Source organism: Dermacentor albipictus, chromosome 2 (genome assembly GCF_038994185.2).
Source record: "Dermacentor albipictus isolate Rhodes 1998 colony chromosome 2, USDA_Dalb.pri_finalv2, whole genome shotgun sequence".
NCBI lineage: Eukaryota > Metazoa > Arthropoda > Arachnida > Ixodida > Ixodidae > Dermacentor > Dermacentor albipictus.
The window spans coordinates 198,715,902-198,736,973 of NC_091822.1; the positions used below are offsets into that span (position 1 = coordinate 198,715,902).

General features: G+C 44.6%; 1 protein-coding gene across 1 annotated transcript; it reads right to left on the reverse strand.

Annotated features, from left to right (window-relative positions):
* Window positions 1-738: 738 nt before the first annotated feature.
* On the reverse strand, window positions 739-17,994 carry Rpt1 (26S proteasome regulatory subunit Rpt1). The gene is made up of 11 exons (XM_065435327.2): window positions 17,795-17,994; window positions 17,534-17,571; window positions 17,363-17,444; window positions 17,191-17,282; window positions 15,839-15,978; window positions 14,693-14,861; window positions 13,526-13,690; window positions 12,957-13,044; window positions 11,100-11,302; window positions 1,806-1,902; window positions 739-956 (listed from the first exon to the last, which is right to left on the reverse strand). The coding sequence occupies exons 1-11, from the start codon at window positions 17,868-17,870 to the stop codon at window positions 799-801; spliced, it is 1,308 nt and encodes a 435-aa protein (XP_065291399.1). The 5' UTR covers window positions 17,871-17,994; the 3' UTR covers window positions 739-798.
* Between the last annotated feature and the right edge of the window lie 3,078 nt (window positions 17,995-21,072).

The following is a 21,072-nucleotide window of genomic DNA, read 5'->3' on the forward strand; positions in this document are numbered from 1 at the left end:
GATTTCAACGTAAGGACTCATGCCCCGGAGTCATGGAGTAAGACATTTAGGAGGTGAAACTCCCCTCAGCGCAAGCGAGCGCGGGCGACCAGATAAAGTCACAATTGTTGTATGCGCCGACGGGGGCCGTATACAGTGGCGGCGCCAGCCGCCACTGTATACTGTAGTCACTGTAGTCGCCACTGTAGTCGTAGAAGCCGCAGCGAAAAAAAAAAAAAAAAGAGCAGCGCCTGGGCAGGTGGCTCCGGCGCGCTCTCAACGGCGGTAATTTCTTTCCAGGCCGCTAGCACGATAACGGCTCCGCGGGCTTGTGACCTCTTCTGGTCGCCGCAAACAGCGAAGTTTCCACTCCTAAATGTTTCTTGCTCCGTGCCCGGAGTCCACAAGACTTGTATGTATGGCGGGAATTCATGTGCCCCCATCAGAATGAGATGTGCAGCCCTAGAAACCTTGGCTCTGGAATAATTTCTGCATGCTAAATCTATGAGTTCGTCAGAACTACGACGCTAATGAGCAGGCTGGAAGGATTAAAAAAAATTCAGCATTAGGGGATGCTTTGTTACAAGCAATGCTCTAAACATGCTCTAAAAATGTAAATATCAGTATGCTTGAATTAGCTCCATCAGATCAGAAAACATGACAACTTGTCTGGAGCACATCTGATACGATTGTTGTGGAAGTAAAATGAGTCTCAAATACCTCGAAGCAAGGTATAAAAAGTTACTCAAAGCAATAGCATTCTATGAGCAAGTATTTATTAGTACACCACTAAACAAACTTCACAATGGAAGCACTTCCTCAGTTGTAGGTCATGTAGCGAGGCGTTGCACTGAACTTGGCGTACGACTTGATAACTTTGTTGATGGCTTCCAGAAAGTCCTTCTCAGTGGCAATTTTCCTTCTTGCTCGGATGGCAAACATACCTGCCTCGGTGCAGACACTGCGGATCTCAGCACCTGCGTATTTTAAAGAGGCAGGCAATGAACACAGAAACCTCTGAACGCTGCTGCCTTTCTAATTTATTAAATATAGAAGTAAAACGCCGATAAAAAAACACTTCTACAGTGATTCATCAGATCACCATCATCAGAAGCACCCACTGTACAGAAAAGTTCTTTCCCTTGGATCTTGAGCACTTCTGTCCTGTGCTAACCAAATCCATCTTATGTTTAAAAATTCCATAAGATTAATCCTCTACAAGCTCCAAACTGCTCTTCCCTTCCCTTGACACCCATTGTGTTAGTTTAATAAACATACTATCTTCCCAATGCATTAAGTGAACTTCACAGAAAACCTGAGCTATAAGACATGACGGGATAAAAAGGTGCACATGGACAATGCAGTGCATGTCTGTGTATTCCTATCCCATCCTGCCTTATAATGGTGATTTTTTGTGTTCATGAACCAACTAGTTTAACAGTCAATTTGCAAGTGAACTTCACTCCAATTCCTCCTATTAAGTTGAACCAGTAAATAAGCTAGTACTTGCAATTGATCTCAATTCTATACTGCAATCTTTATCTCTTAATATTATATCAATAATTTTCCATTCCTGCACCAATTGCATAGTCCTTAGCTTCACTTTGTGTTCATTGTTAGCACCAAAATTATGGCACTGCGGGAGAGTACAACAAAGTAAATGTGAAATCTGGATGCTCAGGTTTTACTGAAGTGCCAGCTTTATTTCTATACCAAGAAACTAAAATGAAGCAACGAAATAGCAACTTTGGTTTTGACAGGTGCTTCAGGGCACCTCTAATTCCAAACTGGCATCAAAATAGCAGACAGCATGCTCTGCCACTCACCCGTGCTGTTGGGACAAAGACGAGCCAGCAACTCGAAACGAATGTCTCTCTCCACACTCATGGAGCGGGCATGGATCTTGAAGATATGCGTTCTTCCCTGGAAAGTACAGGGTAAAAGCACAAGGCACCATGTGGCTCACAATAAGGCATCTTTCAAAATATTGTTGGCTATTCAAGCATTCTTAAAGAATAGTACTTGGCAGATGCAAATAAGATGAATGTGTGAGACTCAAGAGCTTGCTAAACAATAGATAGCAGTTTGCACTGTAGACAAACAGCCCAGAGTAAAGGACAAAATGTAGCCATAGTGAGGCAAGCCTCACTGCACAAGGCACTACCCTGTTTAGAAACAGAGTTTGACATGAACCACATCATATCAAGAACCAACAACATGCTTACACAATAACAGCGATGGCAGCAACATTATATAGTCAAACCTTGATCCCGAAGGAACAGATGAAATGGATTGACTTATCCTCCATGTTGAATTAAAAAAGGGGGCAGAAAAAACACCCAAACAAACGGATGCTCTATCGGCAGTACTTACCTGATTCTATTGTCCTCCCAGACCTGTACGTGCATTCAGTTATGGGTCCATAATACAGAACGATGTCGCCTCACTGTCGCCTAATTGTTAAATTAACTGCTCTTAGGACTGACTCATTAACATTATTCTGGCTTCGCAATTTCTTATCTAATCACCAGCAGTTTGTATCTGTGAATAACTTTAGCTCCTCCACATCAGTTGTAATGTCAAGTGCACCCCAGGGTAGTGTATTAGGCCCTCTTCTTTTCCCAATTTTTTATCAATGATTTGCTTAGCAAAATTTCCTCCTGCATACGTCTTTCCACAGATGATTATGTAATCTACAGAACGATTAACTGTCATGATGACCACCTAACTTTACAAAATGACATTCACCTAGTTTATCAGTTGTGCGACTGTTGGCAAATGTCACTTAACACACCTATGTGTTCTGTACTTTCCTTCACTTGTATGAAATCTGCTCCTAAGTTTCCTTACAAAATCTCTTTGTCTGAAGTTCCTTGTGGCTCTACTTATAAATATCCTGGTGCTTATTTTCGTACTAATCTTACCTGGAGCTCTTACATCTAAAAGATATGCGCTAAAGCTAACGGAACTTTAGGGTTTTTACGTCGTCATCTGCACCTTTCCCCATCTACCATCCGTCCACAGGCCTACCAAACTTTTGTACACCCTCAACTGGAATACGCTTCATCTATCTAGTCTCCTCATCAACAATACCTAATAGACAAATTGGAATCCATCCAAAATCGTGCTGCCTGCTTTATAACTTCTGTTTACAGTTGTCAATCTAGACCCAAATTAAACACGATGTTCCCCTTCCCGACTTGGATTCCGGCTGCTCTGTTGCCCTTCTGTTCCCTTTTTATAAATACTATTCGCAAATTCCGTCGCCTATAGGTGGCGTGCAAGGCGAGTCAATGTGGCACCCACAGAGAGTATAGGAACCTCTGAGTGCATATGCGTCGATGTCAGCTCATATTTGGCTTAGCGCTCGAAGATGGCTCTACCTTTTTCACAATCACTGTCGCTGAGTGACATCATGCACCACATAGACACCTCTAAGAAATGCGGATACGGTGCGTCATTGAAGGGGAAGAGGTCATGAAGGCCTGCAGTGCATCGTTTGTCGCTGTGGAACGGCCTTGCCTGCAGACGTCATGTGCCAGGCAGAAGCTGCACGAGCTGAAATTTATGACCGGGAAAGTTCTATTAAGGAATGTTAGCGTCTTTTATCTTTTTTTTCAAGCTAATCCCGATGGCCCGCAAAGCCTGCCCTTCACACATTGCCGTTTCGCAACAAAGAGTAACTTTACTGTTCTGTGATGTTCTCGAGCTCCTTCCACGGATTGAGTTGTTATGAGGAGATATTTATATTCAATAATTAAAGCAAGAATATCACTAACATTATCAGAACTGCAACTTTTTAGACTATTTTGTACGTAGCTATGCTAGCGCATGCAGATGTAAAGAAAGCCATGCCGGTTGTTTTGTCTTTTGCTGATACAATTGTATTCAGGGTGTCTACCAAGTTTACATTTCCAAATTCCCCGATTTTTCCAGGTTTTCCCTGACCACCTTTGCAATATTCCCTCAATGATCCAGAACTTTGTTTTATGTCAAGACAGGCTGACACCATGTTGCTCGATGCTGTCATTCTCTAGTAAGCATGTTGAAAAAAAAAAAAAAAAAGACATCTTAATCCAGTTTGAATACTAAGGAGTAATATCTATTTTATTTAAAAAGAAAACAGAGGGCAGAGCGAAAAAAATTGTAAAACCCATTTCAAATTGAGCCGAACATTGTCAAATACGAATGAAAAGGAGATGCATACATAAGTAAATATTTTTGAATATGAGCTATTTCTATCAACTGGTAGCAAGCTCATCGGTATGAGGCCTGAACTTTGTCACAACTAAGATCCTCTCTCAGCAGCTGGAAAGTCAACCTGGAAAGTCAACTTCAACTGTCCTGACATACACTCAGCCCGTACACAATATCTCAGTGTTGAGTTTCACTGCTTTAAAAAGTTTATTTTGGTTTGAATGAGGGACACCTGCACCTTGGCGTCAGCTAACACTTTGTTTTTTGAGCTCAAGCTCCTTGAAAGAGGCGGCGGCATGCTTCCTCTCCTGTTAATTCCTCAGGGCGTCGGTCCTTTCTGTTCTCATCCTCCTTCTGCCACGCGTTCATCCCATGGATCATTTGAAGCATCCCCTCGGTCAGTTGTACAGTCAACGTCCGATTTTTCGGACTCCCTAGGGGCCGCAAAAACATCCGAAAAATCGGGCAGTCCGAAAAAAATGAATGCATGTCTTTAACTGCCCTTAAGGGCTAAAATTGCCACAGGCACATCCAAAAAAGCTCCTAAGGCCTGCCAGTACACTTATTAGGCATATCAGTGCTCATACTGTGACAGGAGACGGGGGTGCACGCATGTATAATTAAGGAATACATAACGTGTCCCGTGAATATTGCCCTTCCCAGGCTTGTTATCCTTCACCGCGTAACGCTGCTGTTGTATGGCAAAGCTAACTTTTAACAGGGGTGCACGCGTGTATAATTAAGGAATACGTAACATGTCCCGTGAATATTGCCCTTCCCACGCTTGTTAGCCTTCACCGCGTAACGCTGCTGTTGTATGGCAAAGCTAACTTTTAACAGGGGTGCACGCGTGTATAATTAAGGAATACGTAACATGTCCCGTGAATATTGCCCTTCCCACGCTTGTTAGCCTTCACCGCGTAACACTGCTGTTGTATGGCAAAGCTAACTTTTGGAGACTGGCATTACGCAACGAGCCGTGCTCTGTGAGCTTCGAAGCCAATCGCAAGGATTACAAAGACGGAGCCAGTGCCATTGCTAAGAGCGGTGAATTCTTTCAATGAAAATCACAGCACCGCATGGCAAGCAGCTTAATAGTGAACGTAGAAGCAACTAGGCCTCACGCTGGTGGCTGCAGCTACCAGTGGATCTGCGTGCGAGAGTGTAGATTCCAGGCGGCGAGATAATCAAAATGGTGGCGGTGGTGGCTCTGATTAATGCCATTTCAGACCTGCAGTCAGGTCAACATAGATTGACTATATGGAGTATGTGGTGGTGCCGCAAAGCCGTGCAAATTATCGGGCATGTTCAAAAAATCGGGCGTTGTCAAATAGGTCGTTAACTGCTCTGGCAATACCTCTTGCCGACGACACAGGGTCAATGACGATTTGTTGCAATTTCTCTGTTACTGGAGCTAGCATTAACATGACTTTCGATCCCTCTCAATGAAGTTACCACTAAATTTCCCTGTTAACAGCACAAATTCCCTGAGTTTTCCCGGAGTATTTCCAGACTATTCAAATTCCCTGAGAAGTCCCGGTTTTCACGGTTGGTAGACACCGTGTGTATTACTGTTCGAGTGACAAGGAGCCATGACAGAAGCTTGCTGCGCTCACGACGCGAATTCGGTGTCTGTGTTTCATGCTCTACCAACCCTTTTATCAGGATCACTATAGTCACAAAGCTTGGCCACATGTTGGTGCACGGGGTAGAGCCCAGAATGCAAACACATGAGTTTCTGGTGGGACAATGCAACGATGACCACACTGCGGGCTGCTGCCCATGAAACAAGGTCAAATACTTACTACGCCCGCCCATGTATATCTACTGTAGCATTTCTCTAGAGCTGTGACAAAGTGCTACAGACATGTCAGTTTTAATGTTAAATGCTCGTGTGATCTCGCTGCACGGGCCACAAGTGCACAGCTCGAGCTTGGCCGCGCAGAGGGCCACTGAGTGTAGTGAGAACAAAAATGTGTTTCTGGCAAAAGGAGACACCACGGCAACCATACGCTATGAGTTAATGCAGATGAAACCTGAGCAAATACTTCAGACGCACGCCCACGTACTACATGTACGTGGAATTAGGAATGAGCTTCCATGGAAGTTTTGCTACCATGGATACATATACAGTCGCCGACCGTTTATTCGGACCTCACGGGGACTGCAGAAATGTCCGAATAAACAGGTGCCCGAAATAGCAGATTAAGAAAAAAAAGAAAGAAATCCTTCATTTCCACGCACTTATTCGGGCTCAACAGTAGGCTTGAAGAAATCGTGAATGCGCCATTGCACGCTATTCTGTTTACGCGCAATCAGATAAGCCTGAATCTCGGAAAGGGTCGTACGGTCACTATAGGCGGCTGAAAGCACAGTCACTGCTTGTACACGCTCCGCATGCGATGGCAGTGTAGCAATGGTGCGTCATCTTCCGACTCGGAGTCATCGTCCGATGGTGCAGCAGAAACCTGACGAATGATCTCGCGGTCGTCGAGTTCTGCGCATGTCAGTACAGCAGTGTCAGCACCTGTGAAACTGTGTGTGTGTGGAATCACAATGCAACCGCTGCGCAGATCTCCGCAGAACATTTTCGGCATCAGTAGGGAGCACATTGGAAGGCGAAAAATCCTAGGCCTCCCGGTACCCGCTTTCTGGCATGCCCCAGTGCAGTCGGCGCGGGCACCGTCGGCACTATTACACACTCGACGCAATGCTTCCGTATGCCGCGTTGGATCACCGCAACCTCGACACAACACACAAAGCAAAGACCACCACGCTGTCACGCCTCGCACAAACGAAAAACGTGGCCTACTTGGAGCGTCGTGCACGAAGAAACAAACAAATCAGCTGCTGGATTGTCTTGACATGGCTTACTAAGCTGAGACCGGAACTGCTGTAGCAACTCTATCGAACCAGGCAGAAACGATGATGATGAGCGAGGATTTCCAGTAGCGCCACTTCGTGGGGCAACAAGGAGGCTCCGTTCAAAACAAAAATGGCGTTCAGCAAGTCGATCCATGCACTGTTCAGAATCGGTGCATGGTGCACTCGATAGAGTTGGCTCAAGGAGTGTCCAAAAAATCAGACAAAAGGTTGCAACGTGTCCGAACTTTGGCAGTTGTTATACATTATGGTCTATGGGGAGAATGGCGGTGCCGCGAAGCAGACCGAGTAATCGAGCATGTCCGAAAAATCAGTCGCCGACTGTACCTTCATTGGCCTATCCAGGGAGGGGGGGGGGGGGGCAAAACTTCTCCCCAAAATTTTCTTATGAGAACACTCTTCCCCTTTCCCACGAAAGACAAAATTTCAGGATCCAAAAAAGCAACACAGATGAAAGGGGAAGGTTGAATGTGAAAGCAAGGTGAGAGCTGTGGTGGTCCGAGGGGGGAGCGGGGTTGCTATGGGGGCGAATCCCTTTCCCAAGCACAGAACATTGTGGCACCACTTACGGTGCGCCTCTGCCTCATTCCGGATCAAGTTGACCATAACTGCTGATGGGGGATCAGCAATAAAAGTCCGACACACAGATAAAGATGGGATGAGCGCATGCATAAAACTTGGGGGCATTTTTGCTCCCCTGCAGCTTTTGTGCCGTCAAAAAAGAGCTTCCAATTTCTGGTACTTGACTGAATAGTTGACATCGCTGCGCAGAAGAAAAGCACACTGGAAATATTGCGACTCGCTTGTCTAGGAAATGCATAAGCGCCCCTGCCCCCCCTTCTTTTTTTCTTTCCCTTATCACCGACTTTCATTATGTCAATTGTAGAGTATGTTCTTTATTTCGGAAAATCCTCTGTGCACGCACACACACGCTGTCTGCATTCCATCCTGCCACATCGCACGCGGCTTGCTCCGCTGATTACTTCACTCACTCAGTTCGTTGTCGCGTGCTCCCCGCATGCCAACCACGCACACGCCTTCCATGCTCTCCCTCCACGCCACACACAGTTGCCTACCGTCCCGTGCCTGCGACTCTATGCGACCTGGCATCGGCCCGGTACCCTCACAGGCTTGATGGATTTTCATGAGGTCTGTTGCACATTCCTTAGTAAATTCTCTACAAAATGACATTGCTATGTTTTTGAATTACTATCTCATTTTTTTACTGTTTAGCTAATTTGACATGACGATAACCACTGCATTATACAAACATGGATATAATGTTCTGCGTAAAAAAAATCAGGGTCATAAAAATATTTGGAAAAGGTTACTGCACAAACCATTACTATGGCTAAACTATAAGAGAAACTGTGGGCTTCTACCACGTTTTTTTGTCATGCCAGGCTTTCTGCAAGTTTGGTACAACAGTGATGTAAATACAGTTAAACCTGGATGTAATGAACCTATATGTAACGAATTCCTGGATTTAACGAAGTTTTTGAATTCCCCAACGCTGCCCCCATTGAAGCCCATGTATTTTCGACCTTGATGTAACGAACGCGTTGCGGTGGTTAGCCTTGATGTAACGAACTCCCAAAGCTTATCAGTCATTACTTTTTGCACTTTTAAGGAAAATTCGGCCGAAGGAATGCTCTAGATTATTGAATATTAATATTGTAAGGAGCCAGCAGCTACGCGAACGCCAGGGATTGCCGCGACCGAGCAAAGTTAGCGATGATGATGATGATGGCAACTAGCGCCGCTCCGTGCCTAATGTAGCAGTCTTTTCAGGCTTTGCTTGTCTAGCGTGACACCAGGTGGCATTGGTATCGGCAGCTGATTTCTCTTTCAGATTTATTTTGTTTCGTATGGATTTGAGGACAAGCATTCTTATTTTGTGATTTTCATTTGTTTCAACGGCTTAGACACACTTATGTGTAAGAATTCATTTGAAAAGCAACGCTGATAGCCGGTTCTTTCATTGTCAGGGCGCGGGAAGGGAGAGGGACGATATGTGTCACTTTTTTTTTCTTTCTCTATGGATGCGTTGCATTCGCCATTTTGAGTGTTGTCCTGCATTCTGCACGTGTGCGTGTGTCAACTGTGCTCCGGTACTGGTTTGTCCGACTTGTTTTGGAGGTGCTAGGCCTGCCTGTCGACGTGTAGTCGTGCGTCTCCGCTTCTAACTACGTCGTCGGTAGTTCGTGATGAGTTCTACTGCCAGAAAACGAAAAGTTCTGTCTTTTGAAGACAAACTCGCAATTTTAAATGCAGTCTCCGCGCGCGAGAAGAAGAAGGACGTTGCCACCCGTTTCAGCATTCCAGCGAGCACACTAGCAACGATTTTGAGTGCGGAACACAGCATCAGAAACGCAGTGGAGTCGGGAACAAGCTCGAAGAAAAAAAGACTGAAGCTGTCCACATACACTGATGTGGACAAGGCAGTGTTCACGTGGTTTTTGGACACGAGAGCCAGAAATGTATCTATAAGTGGCGCGATCTTACAACAGAAGGCAAAGAATTTTGCGTGTATCTTGGGCCATGATGATTTCAAGGCAAGCAACGGGTGGCTGCAGGGATTTAAGAGCCGGCATGGTGTCGTCGGAAGAGTGATCAGCAGCGAATCTGCCTCCGCAGACAGCGATGCTGCTGCTTCGTGGGTGGCTGACAAGCTGCCTGGAATCCTGAGTCGCTTCGAGGCGGCTGATGTCTAGAATGCCGACGAGACAGCTCTATTTTATCAGATGCTTCCGGGCCGCACGCTAGCATTAAAAGGCGATGACTGCCGCGGCGGAAAGCAGAGCAAGCTCCGCATAACAATTCTGCTGTGTGCCAACCTCGACGGCACAGACAAGCGAGTCCCGCTAGTTGTCGGCAAAAGTGCCCGTCCCTGGTGTTTTAAGGGAACGAAGCGTATGCCCGTGAAGTATGCGGCGAATTCCAAAGCGTGGATGACTCGGCCAATATTTTCTGAGTGGTTGAAGGAATTTAACCAGGACGTCAAGCGGCAAGGCCATCAAGTTTGCCTACTGCTGGACAATTGCTCGGCGCACCACGTCGAGGGCCTGCAGCTGTCGAACATAGAACTGCATTACTTCCCGGCCAACTGCACATCCCTAATACAGCCCCTGGACAAAGGGGTCATTAACAGTTTTAAATGCTGTTACCGGCGCCGACTAATCCTGAAGATACTTCTCGACATCCGTCTGGAACGGGAGATGAAGATCGACATTTATCAAGCAGTCGAGATGCTTGCTGCCTCCTGGCAAGAGGTCAGGGCAGAAGTTATCGCGAATTGCTTTTTAAAGGCCGGAATAGCCAAAAACACACGGGCTGGTGCCGACGAGGAGGAGGAGGAAGACCTTTCTACTCCGTCCGATGTGGCCGAAGCGTGGAACGAGCTATGTACTAACGGTGGTGTACCCGACGACGTTGAACTTACTGACTTTTTGTTTGCCGACAACGCCGCCGTGGCTACAGAAGAAATGTCTGATGCAGCAGTAGCTGAAAGCGTGAAAAATCCCGATGGCGGTGATGATGGTGCCTGTGAGGCAGATCCGTGTGACGTGCCTACTGCAAAGGAGGTGATGAACGCAATGGACGTTATGCGCCGTTTCGTCGGCTCGCTCGACGATGAAGGAGCTCTACATGATTTAGCTTCTTTGTAGCGGTGTGTTGTGCCTTCACTCATGCCGAAGAAGCAAGCGGAAATTACGCACTTTTTTGGTGTAAAATAAATGCTTGGAGGGTGAGTTCACCTTCACGGATATATTGAGCTATTTGGTTTCGTTTCTGCATCATTCGTATGAGCCTTCACGCGAAACCTGCATGTAACGAAAAATTGCGAGCTTTTGTCAACTTCGTTACATCCAGGTGTAACTGCAAATATTTATGTCAAAACTGCTGGAGGTATATTAATGAAACTTTCTAATTAGTCATTCAGAGCTCTTCCCAAATAAGCACGTCAAATTTCATTGCTCTACTTTAAGTGGCCCAGTTATGTCAAGACATAACAAAATCAGGACTTTGGAAAGCTGTACCTCCAAGTCGGGAAGTCCGAATTCAACTTTGCGGTCAAGTCGTCCAGGTCTCATCAAGGCAGGGTCTAGGATGTCTGGCCTGTTGGTTGCCATGAGGACCTTGATGTTTCCACGGGGGTCAAAACCATCTAGCTGGTTGATGAGCTCAAGCATGGTTCGTTGCACCTCATTGTCACCACCAGCGCCATCATCAAAACGGGCACCTGTTATGACAATTTACCATTAAGTAGGTTCTTCAAAACGAAATGCAAGCACTGAAACCAACAAAGAATTGCTCATCAAAGTTTACAAAATGCATTTCTTGTTTAGATGACTAGCATCTAAAACATTTTGTTATCTTGACCTCAAAATCTGAATGGCTTTCTGAACACAAAGAAAAAATAATTATATCCTTACCTGAAGGCAAATTATTTTTGCAAACATGCATTACATGTATGAGCCAGGCAGCCCATAAGTGACCCTTCACATCTGATTAAGAATATATTTAACCATATCATATGGCTGTAACTCCCTCCTCAAGTCTTGCAATCTTTCATCTCAAGGGAGCTGAGTTGGCCGTGTGAAAGTGGTATAGTCATTTCTTTTTTTCTCTTTTGAATCTTTCTGAACACTCTGCAGCTTGCCTGTGGATCTAAATTTATTCAGATTTAAAAATATTTGCAGGTGCATACATCACTATCTGAGCCCATGAATATAGGCTAGTCATTGGTCTAGAGGCCATAGGCTAGAAATACAGAACTAGAGACCAAAGCTAGTTACTATAGTAGAGAACAAAGAGCATGTTCAGTCCAGAGCTAACATTTCAATGAAAGAATCTGACCTTGCCCTCCAGCCAACACCACATTGTGCTAATTCTCTTCCCTCATTCTCCTGTGGTTTATATACCCCAAAGTTTAATGGAAACTTGTCTGGCCAGGAAAGATGTAAAGCACTGGCCATGAGAGTAGCGAAATTAATAAAATTTGGTGCTCACAATAAAAACCAGTTAAACAAGCGCAGCGTGTTTAAATATACTTCAGTGTGTTTCACAAACAGCATGCATACATTGCTAAACGTGCCTCATAATTTGTGCAAAATGTGCATCTCCTACGTTCCTTTTGGCAGGCACTGCTGACACGTCAGGACACCCAATGTGTATACTAGAAATTCAAAAAGCTTTCTTATATCCATTTACTATCCTGTAGGCCCAGTGAATGTATGTGAGCCTGCGTAGTTGTGTAAGAGATATTGCATTTCCATGTTGCACGAGAACAAAAGAGACTTCTCCGGCCAAAGATTTGTGGTATTTACAGTGTTAGATTTGCAACAATACCATGATAAATGCTAGCTATGATACAGTGCATGTGAAAGCGCCCCTCCCATTCACCGAGGTGTGCAAAGTCAAGTTTTAAAAGACTATGTAAATAGAGCTACAGCAGCTATGCATACTGCATTTGTGGAGCTGCATTATGAATGTGCTGGCAGCAAATGAATTCACTTGCTTTGATCAATCAATCAATCAATTAATTTACCCGAATAATATGAAAGAGCTCATAATTACCAGCTCATGTGGCAGGGCTCCTGTAGCATCCTTAACACTCCCGAGCTCTGAATAGCAAGGAGTTTTGCCCCTCTCAAGCTTTGATACAAATCTCAGTACTACTACTATATGGCTGGATGACAGGCATGTACACTACGACACTTCCAAAATCTCTGGCAAACACACTGCTCTCAAAGATATTTAACCTAAGCAAAGAAAGACAGCACACTGCAGGCTGTTTGTCTTGGCAGTGCATCACTCATACCCTGAATTTTTCTACAATACATCAAAGAAAAATAATACGAGGTTATACAAGCTATAAAGAAAAGCTCCCTTACCTCCGATTGCATCAATCTCATCAAAAAATATCAGGCAAGCCTTTTTGCTGCGAGCCAACTCAAACAGCTCTCGCACCATACGCGCACCCTGAAAAATAGACAGCGAAAGATGTCACTGGCTTTTGCAGCAGCTGTGTACCACTAAGACCACAAACTCTCTCTGCACAAATCTTCTTGTTCCTTGGAGTCTTCCACAGACCAAAATTGCTCCAGGCTACACGTCAGTGTTTTATATAACAGTCGAGCAACTACTTTTGATAAACCTTTATCCCTTCCTGGCTGGACGACAGGATTGAAGCCACATCCACCCAGCAAATATTCAAAGAATAACTGAAAGCTCGATGTTGTCTTACACTTTCCATTGGTGAATTAAAGGAATAAAGCAATGTGACCCTTCTTACATTACTCTCTTGTGGCATTAACAAACCAAATAAATTCCAAACATATGCACCAGGGGCCTTGATTCCTCTTAACCATGCAGAGAGCTTTCCTAATGCATTCCTATTTCACAAGCATGGCTCTACGCTATAGAAAATTGTATCCACTACAAAGTACACTGCTATGCTTACCTCTCCGACATACTTCTGCACAAGTTCTGAACCAATAACCCTGATAAAGCAGGCATCTGTTCTGTTGGCAACAGCTCGGGCACACAAGGTCTTCCCTGTTCCAGGGGGTCCGAACAGCAGCACACCCTTGGGTGGCTCAATGCCTAGGTTGACAAAACGCTCAGGCTGAAAAAGATTAAAACCACATTAGCAGCCTAGCCCAAATGACAAGAGGATTGCCCAGCTCTCTATGTACATGCATTCACCATTGCCACAACTGCTTCCTACCTTCTCACATGCGAGTAAACATCCACCTTGCCATGGCAGTCACTACAGCCGCCTGTACCTCCAACAAGTAAACTGAAAACCCCCTCATTACTTAACATGTTCCATATTCATGTGATTCCCTGGTGATGCTTTGTATAGCTATGCTTGAAGTATACGTTTTGAATGTAATACTAGACAATTTTTTAGAGTACACATTACTGTTGTCCTTTGTTTAGTCACACTTGGATCAGACCATGGTTTTCAAGCAGGCATGTGGCAGCTGTGGTGCGCAGCCATTGGGACCTCGTGTCACAACAAATGGGAAAATAAAAACGAAAGGACCCCCCCCACCAACTACAAAATGCTGCATTTCTGCTACCAGTACAGTATCATTATAGTCAAAAGAGCACATATATGGCAACACATTTTAAGCACCATAACTAGGTCTGCCGCATAGTTTGTGTTCAAGTGGCACAGGTCACTGGTTCAACATACAACCTGGCAGGCATTGGAAATTGAAATTTGCCAATTTTACAGTCCTCCTTGACGAATAATTCCACTTTGACAGTGTACTAAAAGACAGTACAGAGTAAATAAATTAAACTTATGAGGTCTCAGAAGTTTAATATTAATACACGGGCGAAAGAGCAACAATAACTTCATATTTGATTTGCCAAGAACAATTTATATATTCTTTCCCAGATTGTTGCCGTCTGTGTTATAAGAAGTTGCTGTCTGTGTTCCCAGATGTTGCTGCCTGTGTTATAAAAGAAGTAAATTCATATATCAAGTCTCCTGTAGTCAAATTTTAACAATATATCACATGCCTGCACTTGTCCGTCCGCAAGTACCAAGCTTATGCCCACATGCCTACGCAGATAAAAAATTTTCCACAAAGCTAATATATAGGACAGTGCTTACATGCAACAGTGGCATCTCAACAACCTCTCTCAGCTTCTCAATCTGCTCTTTACATCCACCAACGTCTGCATATGTCACATCAGGCTTTTCCTCCACTTGCATCATGGTGACTGTAGGGTCGATTTTGGGTGGCAGTGGGATGTGAATCTGGTACTTATTTCGGTCCACACTACGTGCACAAACCGTGAAGAGCAAAATGGGAAGGAAATCAAAATTAAAGTGAGAACAGAGGAACTTCACAAATGGCAACGAACATTGAAGGAACACTAATAATCATGGAGTACGAATAATTCGCTTGTTTGTGTGTTCATTCACGTTCCTCTCGTCACATAAAAGCAGTTTGACATGAAATATCTGTGCGACAGAACACTGGCTCGCTTATGATGACACAATCTATAGAAGTAGCACTCAGGAGATTGTGACATTTAAAATGCTTGCAATGAACGTTGTCCTGGTCGGTCTGCAAAATATGAAAATAGTACATCTGACATGCACTTTCTTTCCTTTTCATTGCGCAAACACCCTAATTTCTGCAACAGAAAAAAAAAAAAACATCACAATGTGCTTACATAGAATATTTGTTTGCTCGTGGAGAAAATGAAAGTAACGTGGTTGAAGCAGCAGTGAGCAGTGGTGGATGCAATATGTGCTCTTAAGGATATTGTAGGTTTACTTTCCTTATTTCCCCTCAACTTGTCAGTTCCCCTCAGCTGGCAATGCCAGTATTTGGAAGACTCCATGACGCTGTTATCAATGACTGGCGTGAAAGGCACCTGTCACTTCCTCAACCACCCCCTGCCAATTTCCTTTTCTTTTTTGTAGAGTGCTTATGGTAACAATTTAAAATGGACTCACACAAAGCAGACTTATGGCAACAAAGCACTGTGACAGAACAGATCGATTACACTGACCAACATTTTTCTATTTCTAGGTGTGGTTCAGGGGACCTTAAGTCGCACTAAATCTTCAATCCACGAGCGTTTTCTTTTTGCAACAGTGAAACCGTTGAACCCAAGTGTCCATGGACTTGTACTTAGCTACAAAATGCCACAGCTGCTGAGCAGGCAAGACAAATTTTCGAACCAGTGTAAATCTCTTACATTACATCTAGCAAACGATCACAGAGGATGGCAAGGCACAACTCACCCAACTCTCATTCCTTCTTCAATGTCGGTTGGTGCCACAGAATCGGCCAAATCAACAACAAACTTGGCAAACTGCTTGACATTGATTATGTACTTTGGGTCCTCACTGTCAGCATTTATGATTTTTGTGCAACGGGCAACCTGCAGAGCATAGTTTTAAATACATGTAGTTAGAGTTTCTTACTGCAGTCCTGAAAGTAACTAAATATGCAATCATGAAAAAAAAGAATTGTCCCAAGTTAAATAAACAAAAAACGCTGCTCAGCATTTTCAATTTTACAAGACATCAAAAGCACTACTGTTGGCAGGCTAGATTCATATAGAGCCGTGGGAGCCTTGTGTTTGTGTGAAGTATGTAGAAAGCCAGTAGCTTCATCAACTGCATCAAGATGGCAAGTTGGGCCAGTTGGTTAGGATTCATTGTAAGGTTCATAACAGCGCAACACAAGTCACAGACAAAAAGAAGGTATGTGTTGTGTCGTTTTTTTGTCTGGCCTCTCTCATTACCTCTAGCTGTTAACAAAAGGAACCAAACTCTTTCCCCTCAAGGAAAAACAGCCTTTTGTAGTCAATGCAATTAATTGGGCTCAAGATGGGGAATCCGAGAGCTTGTTACATGCCAAGCGCAAGCTCAAGGCTGGCTTCACAACTATGAGTCTGCTTGTGTAACACTGCTGCAAGCAAAGCTCGATTAAGCGCACACAGCTATGGAGCCACTAGGCACTGTGCCTGCACAGGTTTGCTTTGATGCTCGACCGCACTGCCTGCAACGGCACTCTGCCGAGAGTGGCCACAGGCTCACATGTTCACCCCAATGCTGCTCATCACTTTACAATAGGGCAATCTCAGGATATGAGTGCTCCTTTATATGTTATAATTGCACATGGGCTGCTTGAGAATAAAAAGAAGGCATACTGTTAAGTGCATAAACTCCTAAAGTGTAAGCTCCTAAAGTGTAAGCACTGTAAGCTAAGTGGTGTGGTTGATTCCCATTCAGTTGCTACATTCTAAGTTCTCTATCATTGAAATTAAGTCTGCTGTGGAGATAAAGAATCTATTGTGGTAATTAAACAATAGATCAAAAGTTCAGCCAACAAATGCTCAGTCTTTCCCATTCATAAATGCTTGAGACTTGGTCCAAAAGAAGGCGCACGGTATCCATGGGATCAGTAGTCAAGCATAGCTATAAGGTGAGCTGCGGATGATGTCAGTTTCAGGATACTCGCGCACTTAATTTTGATACTGAACGATGACTTGCATTAATCTTTCATGCAGCTGTAAACTTGTCTGTGCTAAACCCTTCTCTTCTAAATTATTGCTTTAGGATGTTCGTTAATCGCACACGATGTTCACCTGTAGCGGTTGCTCGTTCTGAAGGGTCTGCTTGTCTGCTGCCAAATCCCACAGCGCCGGAGGGGCCAATCCTGTGTCGGACTCCTTGATACCTGCAGTAAAACAAGTTCAACGTGGACGTGCTTCATGCTGAACGACGCAGAATTTAGCCACACTTCGTCAACGATTTCACCTGTAAGTTCATTCACGCGCTTCAAGATCGACTGAATATCTTCTTCCACTTGCTTGATCGCCTTGCTGTACTGCCCGGCTCCCTAGAAACATTTTGTGATTATTATGCGCGACTAGCCTCTTCAAAAAAAATTAGCAGGCTATGAAACAACAGAAGCTGCCATTTGCTTACGTAAGTCTTCAGCAGAGCGATGTCTCCTTCGTCAAGAACTGCAAGGTAAATGAGAGCGTATGCAGCAATGAAGTGTCTAGAAACTAGCAATATATGGCAAATGACAAGTGTTTGTAGCACAGATGCCTGCTTTCGCCCAACCAATATCTCAGAATAGCACATCAATATAAAAATGCAAGAATTCTTAAGCGCTAACAATTGAAAACTCCGAGATGACACAACAAAAAACAGCGACACGAGCAAATAGCACGGTAAACTAACCTTTTATTTCTTGTTCTTTCTCCTCCTTGTCATCTTTCTTGGCCTTACGCATGTCGTCACCTAAATAATCAGGCATTATTATAGATTACTTTGCGGTTACGCGGTTACACCAACGTTTGCATGTGAAAACGCCGTAGTCGGTAAGGACCGTCGCCACCTTCCGCAAACCGCGTTGTCAAGGTTCAGACTTGACACAATAACAAATAAGCGCAGTAGAGGACGCTGCGCTCCTGCTAAACAAATCGCCGTTGCCTTACCGACAAATAAATGTCGTGGCTTAAGAATTAAATAATGCAATTTCGGTGTGCTAAATATAGGCGAAAAAACATAAGGAGATAGATTGACTGATCTGATTGCACCTGACCAGCAGGTGGTCCTTCATTTTATGATCTGACGTTCTCATGTACCGAATTATTTCTGCGAATCTCTGCGCAGCATCTTTCAATATAAAAGAAGAAAGAAAAAAAGATAAATTGCGTGTCACTCGCAAAACACCGCTCTTGCACTCACACAGAATAGCGGCCTAAAAATACACACTCTGTAAAAATTTTACACCCTTTGGGGTGTATATCTGCCACACAACGATAATCGTCATCTGCCTTGATGCATTTCCTTTCTTTAACGCTGCGAGCCCGGTACTTTCCAGTAACGAACGGCATGCGCGTTATCAGCATGACATAGCATTCCTGACAGGAATGTAGCGGGCGCGGCGTTTTCAACAAAGATAGATTATATGGGGTTTTACGTGCCAAAAACTGATTATGAGGCACGCCGTAGTGGAGGACTCCGGAAATTGCGACCACCTGGGTTTCTTTAACGTGCACCTAAATCTACACTCTAAAAACAGTTGCACCCTTTGGGGTGTATATTTGTACCACTATGATAATCGTCATCTGTCTTGCCCGCGTTTCCTTTCTTTAACGCTGCGAGCCCGGTACTTCCCGGTCAAGAACGGCATGCGCGTTATCAGTGTGACGCAGCATTCTCGACAGGAAAGTAGCGAGCGCCGAGTTTTCAAGAAAAGAAACGCAAGCAAGGCAGATGACGATTATTCACTCTTACACTCTTAAAACGGTTGCACCCTTTGGGGTGTATATTTGTCCCACAACAATAATCGTCATCTGCCTTGCTTGCGTTTCCTTTCTTGAAGCTCGGCGCTCGCTACTTTCCTGTCGAGAATGCTGCGTCACACTGGTAACACGCATACCGTTCGTGACTGGGAAGTACCAGGCTCGCAGCGTTAAAGAAAGGAAACGCGGGCAAGACAGATGACGATTATTGTTGTGGGACAAGATACGCCCCAAAGGGTGTAAATATTTCTAAGAGTGTAGAAATATTTACACCCTTTGGAGCTTATCTTGTCCCACAACGATAATCGTCATCTGTCTTGCCCGAGTTTCCTTTCTTGAAAGCTCGGCGCTCGCTACTTTCCTTTCGAGAAGCTGCGTCACACTGATAACGCGCATGCCGTTCGTGACTGGGAAGTACCGGGCTCGCAGCGTTAAAGAAAGGAAACGCGGGCAAGACAGATGACGATTATTGTTGTGGGACAAGATAAGCCCCAAAGGGTGTAAATATTTCTAAGAGTGTTGTTGTGGGACAAATATACACCCCACACTCTTCGAAAAATTTACACCCTTTGGGGTTTATCTTGTCCCACAACAATACTCATCTGTCTTGCCCGCGTTTCCTTTCTTTAACGCTGCGAGTCCGGTACTTCCCAGTCACGAACGGCACGCGCGTTATCAGCGTGACGCATCATTCTCGACAGGAAAGTAGCGAGCGCCGAGTTTTCAGGAAAGGCAAAGCAAGCCAGCCAGATGACGATTATTGTTGTGGGACAAATGTACACCCCAAAGGGTGCAACCGTTTTAAGAGTGTAAGTACACGAGTGTTTTCGCATTTCGCCCCCATCGAAATGCGGCCGCCGTGGATTTTCAAGAAAGGAAACGCATCAAGGCAGATGATGATTATCGTGGTGTGGCAGAGATACACTCCAAAGGGTGTAAACTTTTCTTTGAGTGCGCTCTAAAAGAAGTTTGTACCCTTTGGAGTGTATCTCTGCCACACAACCATAATCGTCATCTGCCTTGATGCGTTTCCCTTCTTTAACGCTGCGAGCCCGGTACTTTTCAGTAACGAATGGCATGCGCGTTATCAGCATGACATAGCATTCCCGACAGGAAAGTAGTGGGCGCTGCGTTTTCCATAAAGGAAACGCATCAAGGCAGATGACAATTATTGTTGTGTGGCAGAGATACACTCCAAATGGTGTGATACACTCCAAATGGTGTGACAGAAGACCTATGGGCCCGGGTGCCATACGAGCTAGCTACGCCACTGGTGTTGCCTATAGGCAACATGCCATAAAATGAATGCTTTTGGTTGCCAAGTTTTGGTATTGAAAATGAAGTGTCTGGGTAAATGTTTTCGACCAACGCTGAATGACATGCAGCAAGCGTCGTTTGTTAGTTTAGAACAGGAACACAAGACTAGGGAGAAGTTTGGCACACATCCTTTCTTTTGAAGCATGCTCAAGCCAGACAAGACAGATGCAGGATCTTTGGTTGCAGTGGTTTCACACACAGGTGGTTTGCATAGGATGAGAGCTATCTGTACAAATTCAAAACGAAGCCATAAGTAACTTGGGGTGAAGCCAACTTCCAGTTTTCTGCTGGCGTCTCCCCCCTATTGCAAAAAAAGCTTCCACAAAACATTTGTTTGTTTGTTGATTTTGCCTATTTTCTGTGCTTTGCACTCTTGCAGAAAAAAATCTTTTTTTTTCAGGAACTATATATGTGCCATTCTTAAAGGGCTAAATTGTTTAGCCAAGAGGTCACTACTTCTAGCTGTACAAGACAGTCCGTTCCTCCACTCATCAGAGCTGCAATAAAAAAATTGTGCATAATGCCACAAGCAATTCTCAAGAAAGCTTCCACAAATTGAGCATGCCTCTATCTCCACCTGAGTTTACTTGCTCAGCATGCGAAACAGACGCCCACCTAATTGTTTATCAGCTGCCATGGGAGTGCAGTGCATTCATGTTCCAAGCACCAAGGCTTGGTGACCGACTTTGAGGACTGGATCCAATAGCAAGCAAACGCGCGGGCCACACTATAAGTGCTCTGCACGTTCGCCCACGATACAGGCGTTATCTACTTCTCTTAGAGGAGCTCTGGGCGACATCCTTAGGATCGGCCACAGACTTCCGCAGCATCCCTCCTCTCTCCTTTGCTCCCTAGCACACCTCTTTCCGCTTAGGCGATAGAGCCAGCTTT

Coding starts and splice junctions, on each gene's coding strand:
- Rpt1 (XM_065435327.2), bottom strand. CDS start 17,870: ATGCCTGATTATTTAGGTGACGACATGCGTAAGGCCAAGAAAGATGAC. Junction 17,445..17,533: donor TCGCTCTGCTGAAGACTTAC/GTAAGCAAATGG, acceptor AAATGTTTCTAG/GGAGCCGGGCAGTACAGCAA. Junction 13,045..13,525: donor TGCAGAAGTATGTCGGAGAG/GTAAGCATAGCA, acceptor TCTATTTTTCAG/GGTGCGCGTATGGTGCGAGA.